Raw genomic sequence first — 19771 nt, forward strand, 5'->3', positions numbered from 1 at the left:
CCAAATTGCCAAATGGTCCGATCTGAGCGCAGCCTCCTCATCTGGGGGGGAGGGCAGGAGCCATCAGGTCCAGCGTCTTCGCTGAGGCTGTAGCGATGCGACGCGCTCCCCTCCACCGCCCACTTTGACGGCTCGGCCCGCGCCCCATCCCGAGGAGGCATGGATAAAATTATCTGTTAAGAAATTTGTTTTAGTTAAATTAACATTCAAGTAAATGTCCCAAACCGAAGGAGAACGACCGTGGGCTCCCTGGGGTGGACGGGAGGACCACGAGCGGGCGCGGAGGCTACGCTGACCCACGGCAAGCTCAGCCCCCGCGGCGAACCCGTCACCCTCGGAGGCGCTGAACCGATTTGCCGGAGGCGGGGCTGTGACCCGGGAGCCCTGGGCCTGTGGGGCTGGCACCCCCACGGTTTTATGGTTTTTCTTGGGGTAACACTTGAAGTTGCGTCCTTGGGGCTGCCTGTCTGGCCGGGTGGAGAGGCGGCCGCGGCTCTGGGCCTGGCTGGTGGCGGCCCCGGGCGGCTCCTACCCTGGCTGCTGGCGCCTCTGGCCCAGGCCCGGGCAGTCCCACTTGCTCGGCTCTTCCACTGACACCCATGGACCCGGGGGGAGATTTTGACTCAGCCTGAGTTCCGGAGACGAAGTAACCGGCATCTCAAAACTGGAACGAACGCCTCGCCCTTAACTGTGCTCGGGCCCCCGGCGCCACCCTCTGCAGTAACGCATCGAAACAGCTCTGAGCAGCGAGGAGGTGCAGGCCAGAGCGCCTGGCCCGCCTCACGTCACATCCCGTCACGTGGACCCTGAGCCCTTCCTGCCAGCCCGGTGTCCATGTCCCACAGATGACCGTCCCCCGACCCTCTGGCCCCCCGCCGGCCAAGCTGCACGCAGAGGCGGGCCCCGGCTCCTCCCCGGCCAGGTGCCGACCTCAGGCGAGTCCCTGTGCCTCGGCCTCGTCCCCTGGAGCTGGGGGCACCTGCCGACGGGTGCACACCTGCAGGCAGGCTGGGAGCCGGGGACCGGAGCACAGGAGGCTTGGCAAGGAGACAAGGAGCGTGGCTGTCGCTGTGCCGCTGGGGGCGGTTAGGTCCGCAGCATGTTCGTCCTCGGGCGGAGGCCGGCTGCTTGAACCCGCGGCCCGACCGTGCTAGGACCGGCCAACAAACCCCGTCTTTAAACCGAAACGCTGAGGGGTGGGGGGAGTCCGAGATCTATCTTCAGCTGATTGCTGGGTCCTTCCCCCGGGCTGTCCCTGGAAGGAGCCCTTCCCCGTGTGTCCTCTCCCCTCTCTGGTGACAGCTCCGCGGGCTGGCTGGCTCCAGAGGGGCCCCCAGACCTCAGTCCCTCCCCCGTGACATGCAGGGTCAAGGAAGACCCCTCCTAGACATGGCTCCTGGTTCGACACGGACCCTCCAATCCGATTCTGACCCTGAACTCAGAACCCAGAAGAAATCGTCATTGGTTCACTGGACAGGAAAGTTCAATTTCAAGAAGCAAAACCCCTCAATGTGCAGAGGCGCATCCACGCACTTTCCCACAGCAGCCACGGACGCTCGAAGGCACGGCGCTGGCATGTCCCCAGTGAGGTTCCGTGGGGACCCCTCCCCAGGCGCCCCTGCAGCCCCCGGAAGCCCCTCTGGCTCCGGGCCCCACAGAGGCACAGCCAACACCCCGGCCAGACGGACCCCGGGCCGACTCCCCCTCTGCTAAGGACAGCGATGAGCCCTGGGCTCCCGGTCAGGGAGGGCGCCCCCCCCCCCAGTGAGATGCCCCCACCCGCGCAGTGGCCTCGGGCCAAGGGGAGGGGCTGCCCACCCCGAGGGCGGCTAGGGAGGCTCAGGTCCTCCGGCCCAAGCATGGGTAGGCTTGCTCAGAACAGAAACAGAAGCGCAGCCTCAGAGGTCACGGCGTCACTCGAGGTGCATGGCGAGGGCGCCCGGAGGACCCGCGGTCCCGCGCATGGACAGGCTGTCATTCTTGTCCTCCTGGATCCTGCTTGGGCTTCGCTGTTCTCACCCTAATCCTCCTCTATGCTAATGTGACCTTCCCCCGGGAGCCCTGGATTTGGGCCTTGGAGCTGGGTTTGTGCTGGATGAAATCCCTGTCCCTCAGGACGGGGCGACATTTGAATTCGGGACCTCCATCTAGGCGAGGCACTCCGTTCCAACGACCTTAAAATTCCATCTTCTGCCAATATCTGCCTTTGCCTCCCGGGAGGCATGAGCGAGGCTCACCCTGTGCCTGAAGGTCTGAAAAAATTAAATTAAAAACTCATTATGGCCAAGGGAAAGTTAATAAGAAAATCCTAAGCCAGATTTATCAGCTTAAGACCCTTCTTTGTGAACCTTTATTAAACTCGCATGAATTAAAACAGACGCTTGGAATAACTTCATCCGGAGCCTGCAAAGGTTGGGCTCCGGGACCCACAGGTCTCCCCTGCGCCGTGAAGCTCCGGGGTGGCCAGACTGGGTGGAGGTGCCCAGCAGCCCGGGCCGGAGCCCCTCGGAGGCCCACCCGAGGCTCAGCGCTCACGCAGCAACCCTGGGACCCACCCCGTCGTCTAATCCAAGGGTGACGCTGCCAGAGGATGTGAGTGGTCACGAAGCCTGAGGCCACGTGTGTCGGCACGGAGGCTCATGGGGCACCCCTCCTGTCGCCGGGACCCGGCGTAAGGACCAGAGCCCCTTGTCCCGTGCCGGGCGGGGCGCGGCCACCTGCAGGCGCCAAAGCACAAGGCCTCTGCCTCACTGCTGACCAGCAGGCCCGAGGTCACCTGACCAGCTTGTGGCTGTACGGGAGGCTGAGAAAGCAAGTTCTGGAAAATAAAGGGAATTCAGGCAGGCAGCCTAACAGATATGCACAAACTGACCGTGGCAACTTAGAAAGAAAACTCTTCATGTCTCAGGAGCTGGAAACTAAACACGGACTTCAGGCACAGCTGGATCCAGGCACCAGTGGCCACCAGGAGCCTCCCTAAGCCGTGCTTCCCCTGGGCTGGCTGCAGTCCTGAGCTCAGGCACAGCTGGATCCAGGCGCCAGCGGCCACCAGGAGCCTCCCTGAGCTGTGCTTCCTCTGGGCTGGCTGCAGTCTCAGGTGTGCATGGCACCCCCACCCCACCCAACACCTTCAAGCAGGTGTGGGCACACCTAGGCCGGGACAGCGGGCACCAGGACTAAGCCACAGGTCCGTTTCTGAATTCCTGCAGGGGGCGAGTACAGGGGTCTGGAGCAGGGATCCAGGCTTGCCTGTAAAGGGCGTGTAGGAATTATTTTCACGTCTGGCACCATCCACTCCCTGTCACACTCACTCAACCCCGCCACAGATAAGATATAAATGAGGACATGGCTGTGTGCCAATCAGTTTATTAACAAAACAGGCGACGCCCTGAACTTGGCCCTGGAGGGGGCCAGCACCTGTGCTGGCCTGCGTTCCCCCCAAGCCGCTGAGAGTCGGGGGTGCTGCAGCCCCAGGACCAAGGATAGTGATCCTGGTCACACACACCCCGAATTCCCAAGGAGTCTGGAGCAAGCTCACGCACTGCTGGCCGCCTCCTCCTGCCGTCCGGGGAGGTGGACGCAGGCGCCCCTGGCCCGGGCCTTCAGCTGAGGAAACAGGCCCAGAGAGGCTTAGGAACCCCCAAAGGTCGCACAGCTGCTTGAGGCCAGGCCAGACCTGAGGCCGCCTGGACAGGCTCACCTGCCGGGGGACGTGGCTTTGTCACTCATGGCGAGCTGGGCCCTGGCCGGGCTTGTCCCTCCCTCTGCGGCCAGGAAGCTGTGCTCTGGGGCCGGGAGCCTGGCCAGGCCCTGTGTGTCCCTCACAGAAGCCCTGACACGTGCCGGGAGCTTTGTGTGCATTGTGCTCCATCCCCAGGCCCTTGGGGACATGCTGTGCCCATTTTGTGGATGACAAAACCAATTCTCATTCAGCACAGGTCGCACAGCCCCTGAGTGGCACCGGCCTCCTGCTATGGGGATATGTGATGCCCCAGCAGAGGGAATGGCCCTGGTGCGGCAGGCGGGGAGGGCCCGGGCAGGTGGGCCCCAGCAGGAGGCGGGTCTCCAGGAGGGCTCAAGGGACAGCAGGGCAGCGGGGAGCCTGCCTCTCCCGTCCCTCTGCCTGCCGCTCCCCCTGCTTGTGCGCTCTCTCTCCTTCACTGTCTGTCAAATAAATTAAATCCTAAAAAAAAAAAAAAAACAAGTTTCAAGACAGTGAGAGCAGAGCATTGACCAAGTCCGGGCCTTCTGTGCAGGCCACACACGGGGGGGGGGGGGGGGGGCGGGCGGCGGCCCTGGGCGGGATTCTCACCCGGAGGGGTGCTCGGGTTTCTGGCAGCGCCGCACACGGACACGCACACGGCGTCTCAGCCACGAGGACCACACTCTGACGGGAGGGGCTCGCAGTAGCAAAGGCTCGGTGTTGGGTCACCCCCTGTCTGCAGCCGCTGACCCCAGCGCGTGGCGGGACCTCAGGGTGGCGGGACCGCAGACAGGACTCTCCATGCACCACCGCCTAGCTCCCGCCCCGCGAGTGTAGCCTACGGTCTCTCGTGCGTCCCGGCTGTTGCTCTGGCCTCCAGGGCCAGGGAGGGAGAGGCGTGAGGGGGTTTAGGAGGGGGGCCGGGTGCGTGCACGTGTGTGTGTGTCCACACGTGCAGGGGAGGTCGGTCTGGAGGCGGTGGGTGGGTGCAGCATGCAGCCGCGGGCCTGCTGGGGGAGCACAGCCCTCTGCAGGTGCCCGCGTGCCCAGGGAATGGGCCCCGTGGGAACCCGGGGTGCAGGGGCGGCGGGAGGCGGGGCCCCCCGGGGGCAGGTAGAGAGCCCCTCCCGACCTCCCCGGGCTTCCTCGCACGTTCTGAGCACTGTCTGTCCTTATGTCCGCAGTACTCGGGGGAGGTGCCCGAAAACCAGGTGGAGGTGGTGGTCGCGAACCTCACGGTGATGGACCGGGACCAGCCCCACTCGCCCAACTGGAATGCCTTCTACAGGATCATCAGCGGGGACCCCTCAGGACACTTCAGCATCCGCACGGACCCCGTCACCAACGAGGGCATGGTCACCGTGGTGAAGGTGGGTACGCCCCCGCTCCCCGCCGGCCGCCGTGACTTCGCCCCCATCACAGAGCAGAAGCGATGCCCGGGTAAGCGCGAGCCACCCCGACGCTCAGGGCCAAAGGGCGGCTCCCACCCGCTCGTGCCAGGGGCAGGCGCCGCGGGGACCTGGCCGCGGGGCCCCCAGGGACTCGGCGGCCTGAGCTGCGCCCTCCCGCCACCCGGAGGGCCGATGCCGTGCTCGAGCAGGGGTAGACCACCTGCGTTCCCGGGTAAGGCCGCCCAGCCGGGAAGGGCCACGGCCCCTAACGCCGCGCACCTTGCCTCTAACACCTGAGGAGTCGGCCTGTTTCCCGGAGCAGCAGGAAGGCCTGTGCCTCCGCCTCCCCGTGCGGTCCTGCCCTGGACGCGGTGTCGCGATTACGGATGCGGCTCAAGATGCGTGCGGGGGATGCAGGCGCGATGACGAGGGGCCGCTGAGGGGCTTGGGGGACCCCGACCTCCCCGGCGTGGCGGTGGAGACAGGGCTCTGTGAACCTGTCACGAATCACAGGTGAATCCCACTCTCTGTGAATTTAAAACTGGGTTTTACAACCTCCGGGCTGAGAGCAGAGGCAGCGGCGCCGTCCCCCCGAGCCTGGACCGCGTGCCCTGGCACGATCCTCAGCTGGCGCCACACGTTCCCCATTTTTCCTTTTTTTTTCTTATTATTTGCACACGGCGCCTTTCTCCAAACTCTCCACTTAAAGTCTGTTTAAGGCAGAGGCCTCATCTTAGCATTTCCAGGTTAATTTTGCATCGTCCGGTGGAGACGCGGTGCTTTCCGGCATTCTCTGCAGGGGGGCGGCCGGGACGGGCGTGGGAGGCGCGATCCGCCGCGCGGGGTTCGGGGGGCCGTTCTGGATTCCCGCTGGCTCCTGGCTCACTCACGGCCGGCGCGGGCCAGCCCCCTCTCCAGGCCGCTCCCGGGGCCCGACGCCCAGGTCTGTGGCTCCCGGGGCAGCGGGCCCTGCAGGTGGAGGGTCCGGACCGCGCCCGGCAATGCGAGGACCATTCCGGCCCCGTGGAGGAGAGGCGCGTGGTCAGCCGGCGTCCGGCCATCGCGCAGGCCCCCACTGTGGCGTGTGGCCCAGGCAGGGCCCAGTGGCCTGGGGGGCCTTCCCGCCCCTGCGCTGCCCCCCGCAGCCCCCGCCCCCCTGGCTCATCCTGCCTCCTCCCGGGCTGCAGCCGAGCTGGGCCACAGCACCTCTGCCCACAGACCCCCAGCCCCACTGGGCACCTGTCACCGTCGCCAGCGTCCTCGGGAGCCCCCTCTGCCTCTTCCCACAATCTCCTCCAATGAGGAAACCGCAGGCTCAGACCAATCAGCCCTGTTCTCCTGCCTACACCCAGACCTCCCCTTTTGAAGCGGAAAAGCCAAGAACTGGCCCCTTCTGCTCTCCCCTCCCCAACCCGCCCAGCTGTAAGGCTTGCAGAGGCAGTGGGCGAGCTCTGCCCAGACGCTGAAGCAGGGCCGGGGGGGCAGGAAGGCCGGGGGGCAGGGGCCCAGGGTGCAGCCCCCACGGGCCCTCCCTCCACCAGCCCCCGGGCCTGCAGGCAACAGCTCCCCGAGCAGCAGGGCACGGAAGCGCCTGCCCCCCGCCCCTCCCCCTGTGCCCCCCGCGCGCCCCACGCCGGGCAGCTTCCCCTCAGGCCACAGGCCCAGCTCCCGGCCTCTCAGGAGAGGGTCCTTGCCGGTCTGGGGAGGCAGCCAGGCCGAGCCCCAGCAGTACATCCAGCCAGTCTAATTGAAACTGGTGGGCCAAATTACCTATCGATTTCTCCATTACAAATATGTTTTATTTCACCCTCCTATGGACGTTTATCGGCCATAATAGTCTTTCTGGAAGGCATTCGCACTCAGGCTGGTGACACGATCTTAATGCATGACACGCGATGCTCTTCATGTCCCCCAGGGACGTGAACCAGTAAACAGGGAGAGAGATTTCTTCCTTTGGGTGGTTTGTTCAGAGACAAAACCACCACAGTTTTATGAAACCACTGAAATGGCGCAGCCCCTCCCAGACTGTCCGAGGGTCCTGGCGGAGGGGCTGGAGCCATTGGCAGCTGCTGGACTCCGCGTGGGTGCGGGGGGTGCACCCTGTGGGTCTGGAACCGTCCAGAGCCTGGGACGGAGGAAGCAGTCCGCACCGGGGGGCAGAAGCCCTGGGCCGTATCTCTCAGGTGAGGGCTTCCAGGTTATTCTGCACTGGGAGCCTCATCCGACCCCTGCCCGCAAGGCCATTGAGGGTCCTGCCGGGGCGGAATCTGGGTGCGTGGCCCCCCACAGATGCGCCTGAGCTGCACCCGGCATCGGGCTAGGTGACGGGCCTCGGGGGTGGACAAGGGAGGTGTCGCGTCCCCCTGCCTGCCCCAGGCTGACCCACAATGGCACCAACGCCTCCTCAAGGGGCCGGCGGGGCAGCGGAAGGCATCAGAGCGACAGGGCGTGTGCCACCGAAGGACATGGTATCTCATGGCAGGGCTCCAAGGGCCTGCGGGGACCACCCTGCCCCCCGGCAGACAAGGACATCCCGCCTGGAGAGGACGATGGGGCTCAGCCCAGAGCCGCCCTCTCTGGAGGGTATTGGCCTCCAGACCCTCTCGAAGGGCCAGCTTCGGGCTTCCAGAACCCCTGGCCCCCGCCTCTGCTCTGATTTAGCTTTCAAAGCCCTTTTCGGATCTACTGCTCACCTGCAGCGGGAGCTGAGAAGGCAAGGGTTTGATGCACCAGGCGTAAGATACTTTTTTTTTTTTTTAAGATTTTTCTTTATTTGAGAGAGAATATGAGAGCATGCACAAGCAGGGGGAGCAGCAGACGGAGAGGGAGAAGCAGGCTTCCCGCCGAGCAGGGGCCCCGATGTGGGACTCGATCCCAGGACCCCAGGATTGCCACCGGAACCCTGGGGGGCCCCCCGGGCACCCCCAGGTGTAGGATTTCTAATGCTCCCTGAGTCAAAGGCTGAGCCGCTGGGGGACCCGGGGGGGCTGGCTTGGGTCGGGTCAGCGGAGGCGCCGCCAGCCGCGAGCACAGGCTCCTGACCCTGGCGCTCTTCTGTTCATGGCGAAGATCTCCGGGCGCCCCGACATGCCGGGACTGGTCTCTCCCGGCCCCGCAGTCGGGCCCTCGCTTGCCCCCCACCGCCTCATCGCCGATCTCACTCAGAGAGGTTTGTAACTCCCGAGGTCGGGATGCGTCACCCTCAGAAGTAGGCTTTGCGTCCACGCCCACGCCCGTCACACCTGCACACGCCTGACAAGGCAGCCGGCTTCCCTTCGCGTTCTCCAGTTCGAGTCTGTCTTCACTTTCCCTTAATTTTCCCAAAAGTGACTCTGCTGTGGCTTTTCAGATCTGGATCTGAACAGGGTCCCCACCCCCACCCCCCGCCATGCATTTGGTTATAACATGTCTTGAATCTCTCATGGCCTAGAACATTCCACCCACCATTGGCCTGCATGGACGCCGGGCCAGCTGGCCGATGCAAGGCCCCACGTGCCGCGCCGTCCGACCACTTCCTCGCGGGTTCTTGTTCCTCGTTCTCCCTCCCGCGCTGCCGGCAACCTGGGATTTAGATCTGCGGGGGCCCGTCCGTGGGGAGGAGCTCGCGGCTGAGGCTGGGTCACGTCGCAAAGCCCATGGTGCCCGGTGGTCCCGCTCCGGTCACCTGCACCCGACGGGTGGGCTCCGGGGTGCAGCCTGTTCCCGTCGTCCCCCCGCAGTCGGCCTTTCCCGGCCGCAGCGTGATGCTTGTAGCTGCACCTGCGCGGCCCCCCAGCCTCCACCTGCTGGTTCCTCGTCTAACCGTGATCCTTGGCCACGCAACGTCCTTTGTGAGTGAGCACGAGGTGGTGCTCCTCAGATTGTCATTCCTGGGCTAGACTTAGCACAAAAGGGCGTCCCCTCGTCGACAGGAGCCCCCCGGCGTGCCTGTGAGCGGGGCGTGGAGGTCATAGAGGGACCGCAGGGCGCTGCGCTGCTGCTCCGGGGGGGGCGGGGGGGCCGAGAGTGCAGGTTGCCTCGAGGAGCTGCGAGAGGCCAGCCCTGCCCTGGGGACCTCAGCCCAGGGACGCTGACTTATGACCTCCAACCTCCGGAGCCGTAAGACAGCGAGGTTGTGTGGCTCCAAGCCACCTCGTCGGAACAGGGACCTCGCACAGAGTCCAGCAGCAAAGGCGGACGGAGGCTTCGGGACGGCCACGCTGCCTGCTGCCACCCCGAAGGTCCCCCCGTGATATTTTGGGCCACCTGGGTCATCCCGGGCCATCTCCCGCTGCAAGACCCCGACCATCAGGCTCACAAAGCCCCCGTGCCCCGGAGGGCGACACGGTCACAAATGCCAGATGTTTGGACCCGATGTCTTTGGAGGCCATCGATCGTTCCACCAGAGCAATAAGCAAACTCATGAGCGTGTGTGGGTGTGTGGGTGTGTTTCCACGTCCTCGGTACCGTTAAGACTGCACGGATTTGTACGTATCCGTATCGGGTGTGCTTAGTCAGCCGCTGTCGTTGCCGACCTTGCCCCCGGCGAGTGGGAGCCCACCCACCCCCCGACCCCGCCCCGGCCGGTCCCGGGGTCCTTCCTGGGTCCTTCCGCCACCAGCCTGTTCCCGAGCGCTTCCGTGCACTGTGGCCCAACCGGGGGAGGCGCCTGCCTCACATCGGAGCCCCCATGGGCACCGCCGCCCTCCATGTGGCCGGCCCCTCGGCCCCCGAGGGAAGCAGGGAGGCTCCCCCCCCAGCACTGCCCATCCTCACTGTCTCCCCGTGTCTTCCACTGATTCAAACGGCCATTTCATTCTAACCTAACAGCGGAGGATTTTTACTTAAATTCAGTGACTCCATACTTCTGTCTCCTTCCTCTTACACTGAAAAATCTGACTTCGGAACCACGTGTCACAAGCGCTGATTCACTTTTCCCTGCAACATGCATAAAAGGGCGCTCAGAATAACGAGCCCAAGTCATGACCAACCGTGCGAAGACCAAGGGAGCTTAAGGCTTCTGTGCAACGACCGTTGTCCTTAAAATCGATCCCATCAGGAACTGCCATCTAGACGCTGCGCTGGGCACCTGAAATCGCTCTGCTCCGGGGAGTCATGCTGCCAGCTGGTACATAGTCTCCCTTTACTCCAGTTTGCCTGCGGTTTTCAGAGGTCACGTTACATATATATAATTTTATTTGTGACGTGAGTCACAGCTCCGTGCCGCAGCCCTGCCCCCCACCCCGTGCCGCCCCTCTGCAGGCAGGGGACCATCCTCACGCGTTTTCTGGTTCGCTCGTGTGGTCTTGGTCTTCCTCTCTGCAAATAGGAACAAATACAAATTCCGGTTCCTGTCCCTCTACACTGAAGGCCGCACGCTGCGTATCTACCGCTCATCGGCAGATCCTGGAGGTCTGTGCACCTCGCTCAGTGGGTCTTCCCCGCCCTTTCTGTCGTCACAGCTGCAAACTTCCAGCCGCCCTGGGCTTCGGGGCTGTCTCCTGTGCGCATCCTCCAGGAGGACACAGCGATCCCGCCGGGAACCTTCCTGCGCAGAAGTTCCCTTGCGTGTGTGGCAGCCTGGTCTTTGAGTCGCTACGTGTGGCTCCGCATCTCAGGGCCCCAAGTGCCTCCGTGCAACTTCCCTCCCTCCCCAGAGTGTGGGGAGCACCGCAGACCATAGAACTGTTGTAGCGTTTGTCATTCGGGGTCCTGGCACCCCAAGAGGGTGTAGCAGGGGATCACGTTAGTGCAGGAGCCACGTGCAGGGGAAGAGCGCCCACAGGCCGGTGTCTGAGTGTCCTGGGGCCGCCGTGACAAATTACCAGAAACAGGGGCTGGGGGTTAACACAACAGGAGAGAAGGCCCGCTGCACCCAGGAGGGCACCCTCAACAAACAGCCCTGGAGGCCTCGATCTGCTGAGAGCTCGGGCCGTGAACGGCTGCCCCCCAGGAGCTGGGGCCCCCAGGAGCCCGGCTACGGCCAGGCCCTGGCATGATGGGAAGGCACGTTGGGGGGGGCCTTTACCCCACAGGAAGCCAGAGACGAAGCAGTCTGCACACGGCTTCCCTTGGGACCGGTGTCCTGGGCACGGAGCCGGGTGGCAGGAGCAGGAGGGGACCGGGGAGGCAGGTGCACACCAGGCAGCCACGGCCACCGCCCCCGAGCCGGCCCCCAGGCACCTGCGCCAGCTCACCCCCTTGGGCCTCTCGTTGCAGGCGGTCGACTACGAGCTGAACCGAGCGTTCATGCTGACTGTGATGGTGTCCAACCAGGCGCCCCTGGCCAGTGGGATCCAGATGTCCTTCCAGTCCACGGCAGGGGTGACCATCTCAGTCGTGGACGTCAACGAGGCGCCCTACTTCCCCTCGAACCACAAGCTGATCCGCCTGGAGGAGGGCGTGCCCAGCGGCACCGTGCTGACCACGTTCTCGGCCGTGGACCCTGACCGCTTCATGCAGCAGGCCGTGAGGTGGGTCCGCAGAGCACGACCTCCCCCCACGCCCCGCCCTTGGGCCTCGGAAGGGGCCTCCCCCCCCGGGCTCCCTCGCTGCCCATACGGAGGAGCCGCCTAGCGCCCAGTGAACCCTGCAACCCGGAGGGTCTCTGGTGAGCTCTCAGCGGTGTCCCCGACCCATGTCGTCTCTCCAGCGTTGCCAGGGGCTCCACCCCAGAAGGTGGAGAAAGCTTTCGGGACCCAGGACCCCGTACTGGGCTGGGGGGAAGCTCCCCGGCGTCCATGCAGGCTGGGGGACCAGGGGCGGGGCTGGGGCTCGGGCCACCCTCCCTTCACCTCCTCACCTCCTCCCTCCTCAGATACTCGAAGCTGTCGGACCCAGCCAACTGGCTGCACATTAACGCCACCAACGGTCAGATCACCACGGCAGCCGTCCTGGACCGCGAGTCCCTCTACATCAAGAACAACGTCTATGAGGCCACCTTCCTGGCAGCTGACAACGGTGCGCCCCGCTCCAGGGGGTGACTGTGGGTGGGGGGCCCGCCCAGCACTGGAGAAGGTGGAGGGGCGAGGCTGGAAGGCCCCTGCGGTGCCAGGTGCCCTGTGCAGTGCCGCGAGCTGCCCCTCGTCCCCCAGTGCCCCCAGGCCGCCCCCTCTCTGCATCCGGGGCTCAGCTCATCGCCGCCTCCAGGCAGATACACACCCCTCCGCTCTCCCGCGGGGCGCCCTCGTGGGCACCGGGGGAGCCGGGCCAGCAGCAGGGGGCCAAGCTGCGTCCAGCCTGGTCTCGGTGGAACATGACCTGAGCAGTTTCTGAGTTCCCATGGGGTAGACTGAGGGCAGCTGAATGACACTCACGCTTTGGCAGAACGGCCCGGTCGTGCCGACTACAGGCCAGGATAGGTGGGGGCGGGCCTCCCCCAAGCAGCCCCTGGGGTGCCGGCCCCGGGGCTCCGAGCACCCACTGTCCAGGCCCTCGCAGCCCTCAGGGAGCAGGGGCCCCGTGGGGCTCAGAGTCGGGCAGGCACCGTGCGAAGCCGCACACGGCAGCCGGAGCCCTGGGGCTGGCAGACGGTGATGGTGAGACCCCCCGCCCGAGCCAGGATGAGGAGCCCCAGGAGCTGGGGTCGCAGGGTGAAGGTGACCCCGGCAGGGGTGAGGCGGGCTGGGCAGAGGCACTGGGGCCTTCAAGGGAGGCAGACAGTGCCTCACGGCCGGGCACTGGACTCCCAGCCCCGAGGCCACCGCTCCCTGGACCCAGGGACCCAGGAGGCGGCGAGGCCCCCAGCCCCGTACCCAGCCCACTCTGCACAGGAGGGGAGAGGCAGTGAGGGAGAAGGAGGATTCTAGAGCCAGGGATCAGTGCCAGCACCACTGAGGGGTGGGAAGAGACCTGACCACTCCGTGCCTCGGTTTCCTCCTCTGTAGAATGGGGATGAGCCCCCCTCTCTCCTGCAGCTGCGAGGATTAGGTGCGCCGGTGTCCTCAGAGCCCTGGGAGCCGTCGGCCAGGAGCCACATTTCACTGCAAGGGAGGTTGGGAAATGCGGCCCAACAGCTGGGCAGGGTGACCTCAGATAAAATCTAGGGGCTCCGGTTCTTCTATCAACGTCAAAAGGGGGGAATGGATATTGGGGGACAGCTCAGCAATCTCTTGCCCCAGTGAGATGAATGAGAAACAAGTCCACCAGACACTTTCAGGGAGTAGGTTCTGGAAGAAAACAAAGCAGGGCGAGGGAGGGAGGGGCCGGCATTTGCAGCTGTGCTCCTGGGGAGCTGACTGCGGACCAGAGGGAACAAGCCAGGGGGAAACAGCGCAGAGAGGAGACCCAGAGTTTGGAAGCAGCCCGCGCAAAGGCCCTGAGGCCGACCTGTGGAGGTCCGCTCAGGCGGGTTCTAGGTCAGGGGTGCAGCCCAGGCCCCGGAGCAAGCGGAGCCCTTGCACAAAGGCTCGTTCTGCGGCAATGAAAGCCGGGGCCCGGTAACCACCCGCCAGCCTCCTCCCTGCCTTCCCTGACCTACGGGACCCAGAAAAGCCGAGGCCTGGCTGTGGCCGTGAGGTGCACCGGCCCTGGTTGTGGGGAGCTCAAGAGGCTGCGTTAGGAGGTGGTTTTGAACAAACCCGGGGCCGACGCAGCAGAAAGCCGAGAGGACGGCGAGACTGTGAGCAGGGTGCATGCAGGCTGTGGGGTCCCTGGTCCCCCCCACCGTGCTGGCCGGCACCCACGCCATAGCGGCCTCCATGGCCAGGCCCAGCTGCGCCCTGGCCCGGTGCTCTCATGGGTTCCTGAGACCGTGAAGACACATGCTGGGCCATATGTCATAGGTGCCTGCCTCGGCTTTGCCACCAAGGGGTACTGCAGCCGGAAGATCTCTGACCCCAAGCCTGGGGCATCTGTGTCGCACGCACCCACGTGCACGCGGCCCTGGGCCAGACCTGGGGGCTCAGGGAACCGACGGGGCCCTGGGGTGCTCTGGGTGTGCAGAGCAGGTCCGCACCGAGGCCTGCAGGCCGGGAGCCCCGGAGGCCCGCTCGCTGGGCTGGGGAGGCACCCAGGGTCCGCATGTGGCTCAGGGCTCCTGGCCTCAGGCGCCTGCAGGGTGGGGCCAGGGAGACACGGGGGCGTGGACAGGGTCGCGGGCTATGGAGAGACGGGGAAGTGGGTGCCGGCCCCACAGGGCAGGGGTGTGGGTGCCTAGTGCTGGGCATGGTGGGCACCATCTTCTGTAGCTGTGCACCAGTACAGCTCCATGTGAGTGCTCTATGTGGGGGCGGCTGTGTGTGTATGTGCATGTGTGCATTGTGGGGGTGTATGCACATGGGTGCTGTATATGTACATGTGTGTGCGTCTGTGCATGCCTGTGTAGGGGTGTGTATGTGCACATGGGTGCTATGTGGGTGTGCATGGGTGTGCATGTCTGTGTATATGTGTGTGCCTGTGTATGCGGGCATGTGTGTGCACGTGTGTGTACGTGTCTGCGCCTATGTACATGGGTGTGTGCACATGCATGCATGTGTGTATGTGTGTGTACACCTGTGTGCCTGTGTGTGCATGTGTGTGCCCATGTGTATTGTGTGTGCATGTGTGTACATGTATGCATGCCCATGTGTGCATGTGTCTGTGTGTCTGCATGTGTGTGTGCACCTATGTGCATGTGCATGCTTATGTTGCATGTGCGTGTGTGTCTATGCCTGTGTGTATGCCTCTTTATGTGCATGTGCGTGCATGTCCACCTCTGTGCATGTGCATATGTGTCTATGCCTGTGTGTACATGCATGTGTGTCTGTGTGCATGTCCCCATGTGTGTGCATGTATGTGTGTGTCTGCACCTGTGTGTGTGCCTGTGCGTGCATGTGCATGTGTCTATGCCTGTGTGTGCATGCATATGTGTGCGTGTGCATGTGTGTATGCCCCCATGTGTGTGCATATCTCTGTCTGTGTGCATGTGCATCCATCCATGTGCACCTGTGTGTGCATGCCTGTGCATTCATGTTCGTGTGTCTATGCCTCTGTGTGTGTGTGCGTGTGCGCCTTGGTGCATGTTTGTGTGTCTATGCCTGTGTGCGCATATATGTGCATGTGCATGTGTGCATGCCTCCATGTGTGCATGTGTCTTGTACACATGCATGTGTGTGCACCTGTGTGTGCATGCCTGTGCGTGCGTGTGCATCTGCCTGTGTGCCTGTGTGCATGCATGTGTGTGCGTGTGTCTATGCCTGTGCGTGTGTGTCTGTGTGTGTGTGCATGTGCATGCATGTGTATGTGTGTCTATTCCTGTGTGTATGCCCCCGTGTGCATGCGTGTCTGTGTATGTGTATGTGCGTGTGTATGCCTATTCCTGTGTGTACGTGCATGTGTGTGCAAGTGTCTATGCCTGTGCATGTGTGTGCATGTGTCTATGCCTGTGTGTGTGCGTGCATGTGTGTGCATGTGTGTCTATGCCTGTGCGTGCATGTGCATGTACCTATGCCTGTGTGTATGTGCATGCGTGTGCCCACTCACAGCTGTGGGTCTGGTGGCGGCTGCACATCTGAGGCCGTGTCCTGTGTGCAGCTGAGTGGCCATGTGTCTGACGGTGGGTGTTGGTGCAGGTCCGGGACTCTTGGGGGCCATGGCCGTGGTGTGTCCCGTGCAGACCTGTCATCTGTCCCCGGGGCCCTGGGGCTGGCGTTGGCCTGCTGCGTGTCATCGTGTGCCCGTGGCCGTGGGGCACACAGAGCAGCCCTGTAGGGTCACCTGCATCTGTCCCACAGGGATCCCCCCGGCCAGTGGCACCGGGACGCTGCAGATCTACCTAATCGACATCAACGACAACGCCCCTGAGCTGCTGCCCAAGGAGGCGCAGATCTGCGAGAGGCCCGGCCTGAATGCCATCAACATCACCGCGGCCGACGCCGACGTCGACCCCAACATCGGCCCCTACGTCTTCGAGCTGCCCTTCGTGCCCGCCGCCGTGCGGAAGAACTGGACCATCACCCGCTTAAACGGTGAGCCCGCCCCGGGCACCGGGACAACTGGACACGTCTGGGGTGTGGACACATCTGGGGCGCAGCCCACAAGCCGGGACCCGTGGGAGAGCGAGCAGTGGAGACGGGCCGTCCCCCCACCGGAGCCCCTGGGGACTGTCCCCTGAGGGGCCTTGAGGACAGTCCCGGTCCCGCCGCTGTAACGAGCTCACCCGTAGTCCCCGCGCCCTGCGCCCGGCCCCATGGGTGGGGCCCCGGCCCATCTCTCTCCTCTAGGTGCGGGCCTGTTGTATGAAAGGGCCTCCAGGTCCTACAGTTTCCTAGCACTGTGAGGATGCACCTAGAAAGGTCACGCCAGTGCCTCGCGTGTCTGGGGGTACAGGAGCACACCTGTGACCCAAGCCCTCACCAACACTGAATGTCATTTTTAAAAAAAAGCATTTTTCCAGTGTTTTAGCCAAAATCATGGTTTCCATTCACATCTCTCAACCATGCGCATTTTTTTCCCCATTTATTTATTGGCCGTTTGCGGTTCTTCTGTGAATTGCCTGTGCCATGCCCTTGCCTGTTTATCTTTGAGAAGGTCTTTTTCTAATTGATTTGGTAGAACTCTTTATATATTAAGGAAACAATTTCTTCAACATGTTGCAATTGCTCCTTCTGGAATCACCAGTGTCTCCTCACTTTATGGAGTGGTCTGGCGTGCATGTGCGCGTGCGTGTGCCTGAGCGCGTGTGCACGTGTATATGAACCAAACAGGTACTTTAGATTGTCATGCTGTCAGACTCCGTCGTCCCCTTCGGACGTCCCGCTCTAACGGGGTGCTGGCTGCAGACTGAAGGCAGCCTGTCCTGTCACCCCGCACCAGGTGACTACGCCCAGCTGAGCTTGCGCATCCTGTACTTGGAGGCTGGGATGTACGATGTCCCCATCACCGTCACCGACTCTGGGAATCCCCCGCTGTCCAACACGTCCATCATCAAGGTCAAGGTGTGCCCGTGCGATGAGAACGGGGACTGCACCACCATCGGCGCCGTGGCGGCGGCCGGCCTGGGCACCAGCGCCATCGTGGCGATCCTCATCTGCATCGTCATCCTGCTCAGTGAGTATAGCTGAGCCACGCGTGCAGACCCGTGCCCCCACGCAAAGACCCGTGCCCATGCGCATACACCCATGCCCACATGCGCACACCCGTGCCCACGCACACAGACCCATGCCGGCACATGCAGACCCATGCCCATGCACACAGACCCATGCCGGCACACGCAGACCCGTGCCCACGCACACACACCCGTGCCCTTCCATGCAGAACTGTGCCCACATATGCACTGACCCATGCCCATGCGTACACACCCGTGCCCACGCACACAGACCTGTGCCGACATACACAGACCCGTGCCCACGCACACAGAACCATGCCCACACACTCGCAGACCCGTGCCCACGCGCACCCACACCCCGCTCACGGTGCGGCCCCGCCCCCGCAGCCATGGTCCTGCTGTTCGTCGTGTGGATGAAGCGCAGGGAGAAGGAGCGCCACACCAAGCAGCTGCTCATCGACCCCGAGGACGACGTTCGTGACAACATCCTCAAGTACGACGAGGAGGGCGGCGGTGAGGAGGACCAGGTGAGGCTCCGCTCCAGCGTCCGCCAGCGTCAGGGCCGCTCTCTGCCCTCAGCCCAGGACCCAGCCCGCAGCCTCGCACCCCCCGGGGGCCGCTAGGTGACCAGACGGCCGTGCACGGGGCGCCCTGGGGGAGCTCCAGGGAGCTGCCTGGCTGCACCCGGGTCGCGTCGCCATCAGGGGCCTCGGGCAGCTCCTTCCACCACGTGCTCGTGCCCCCCCGGAGCACGGTGACAGTGACCCCAGCCCCAGGCTCTCCCAGGGAAACCAAGGCATGTGCACAGGAGCTGCCGGGGTCCCAGGTGCGGAGCCCCAGACCATGAGGGCAGCCCGGGGGGCAGGACTGGGAGGACCTGGGGAGCGGGGGGCAGAGTGGGGGGGCAGAGCAGTGCGGCAACAGCTGGGACCTCAGGCATCTGGGCCCCCGGTGACGGCCCCCACGGCCCGCCTCTCGCGCCCAGGACTACGACCTGAGCCAGCTGCAGCAGCCCGAGGCCATGGAGCACGTGCTGAGCAAAGCCCCGGGAGTGCGGCGGGTGGATGAGCGGCCCGTGGGCGCCGAGCCCCAGTACCCGGTCAGGCCCGTGGTGCCCCACCCGGGGGACATCGGGGACTTCATCAGCGAGGTGCGTGCTCCAGGGGCGCAAGGCCGGGTGGGGGCGGGGGGTCAGCGCCGGTGCGAGCAGAAGCAGGGGGCCAGGGCGCGGGGGCCTCCGGGCACACAGCAGGTGTCGTGGGGTCAGTGGACACGATGACATCAGACGTCCAGGTCCTGGTCCTCGGGCTCACCCCCCATTGCAGGGACACGGGCTGTGGACCGTCCTGTGCACCTGCCGCGGCCCCGCTCTGCTGTTGGGCCACATGGGCACCTCAGCCCCTGGTCATAGACCCCGACCCCCCCTCCCCCGGTTCCCTGACGGCCCCTCAGTCAACCGCAGGGAGCGCTTGCGGAGCACCTACTGTGTGCAGGGCCCAGCGACGTCCCCTCCCGGCCGCTTCCCCAGCTCCCCTCCTGGGCCTAACCCTGCGCCTCTGACCCCAGGGCCTGCGCGCCGCGGACAACGACCCCACGGCGCCCCCCTACGACTCCCTGCTGGTCTTCGACTACGAGGGCAGCGGCTCCACCGCAGGCTCCGTCAGCTCCCTGAACTCGTCCAGCTCCGGGGACCAGGACTACGACTACCTGAACGACTGGGGGCCCAGGTTCAAGAAGCTGGCGGATATGTACGGCGGCGGCGAGGAGGACTGAGCGGCCTGGCCCCGGGCGCCGGCGGAGCGGGACTGCGGGAGGCGCCGGGCTCCCCGACTCCCCGCGGCCGTGTCACTTAGTGGTGTGTTAGGGGGTCCCTCCCCGCCCCAGCCCCCCCAACAGTGAGCTGTCTGGCATGAGCCCTTCTCGCCCCGCGGCGCGCCACCCGCCGCAGTAGCTGGCTAGCACGGAGAGCAGCGAGAGGCACTCTGTCTTAACTTGAATTTCTTAGAACAGAAGCACTGTTTTTAAAAAAAAAAAAAAAAAAAAATGAAAGTGCCTTTTGGTACATGTATCAGATTCCCTCAAACTCAGGAGTGACGAAAAGCAAGCAGACAGACCACGTACGTCCCCCCAACCCCAGTCCTGAGCGCCCCCGACCCCAGCTAGCCCCAGCTCTGAAGGCGCCAATTAAGGAATCGGGGAGAACCTGTCTCTCTCTCTCTCTCTCTCTCTCTCTCTCTCTCTCTCTCTCTCCCTCTCTCTTTCTTTTTTGGGTCTTTTATTAAGAAAAACAGTGGGTGATTTGCTTAACAAAATTGACAAAGAAATCGTTGGGGTTCAAACCCCAAAAGCCCATCTGAGTCCTCAAGCTTTGCTGGACACGGTCAGGGTTTCCTGGGCCTTTGGCGCCCCCCCCCCCCCCCCCCCGAGGCAGGGGGCAGGCCGGGGGCCGGCAGGGGGCAGGTCGGGGGCAGGTCGGGGGCAGGCAGGGGGCAGGCAGGGGGCAGGCCGGGGGCAGGTCGGGGGCAGGCAGGGGGCAGGTCGGGCGCAGGTCAGGGGCAGGCAGGGGGCAGGCAGGGGGCAGGCAGGGGGCAGTGGGGGGACAGGCCAGGAGAGCCCCCGGGGCGGGCCCAGCCCATCTACCAAAGGCACGTGTGCGCCCTCGGCTCGCACCGA

The 19771-nt window shown here is 64.2% G+C and overlaps 1 protein-coding gene across 2 annotated transcripts in view; it reads left to right on the forward strand.

Annotated features, from left to right (window-relative positions):
• The window catches only part of CDH4 (cadherin 4), a 504369-nt gene extending 485188 nt beyond the window's left edge, over positions 1-19181 (forward strand). For both annotated transcript variants that reach the window (XM_025470591.3, XM_049100352.1), the window contains exons 9-16: positions 4888-5073; positions 11293-11546; positions 11891-12033; positions 15786-16019; positions 16867-17100; positions 17486-17625; positions 18084-18248; positions 18665-19181. In XM_025470591.3, the coding sequence (XP_025326376.1) occupies positions 4888-5073; positions 11293-11546; positions 11891-12033; positions 15786-16019; positions 16867-17100; positions 17486-17625; positions 18084-18248; positions 18665-18871 (1563 nt within the window). In that variant the 3' untranslated portion in view covers positions 18872-19181. The remainder of the gene's footprint in view (positions 1-4887; positions 5074-11292; positions 11547-11890; positions 12034-15785; positions 16020-16866; positions 17101-17485; positions 17626-18083; positions 18249-18664) is intronic.
• Positions 19182-19771: the final 590 nt, after the last annotated feature.

The sequence above is a fragment of the Canis lupus genome, chromosome 24 (assembly GCF_003254725.2).
Source record: "Canis lupus dingo isolate Sandy chromosome 24, ASM325472v2, whole genome shotgun sequence".
NCBI classification, from domain to species: Eukaryota; Metazoa; Chordata; class Mammalia; order Carnivora; family Canidae; genus Canis; species Canis lupus.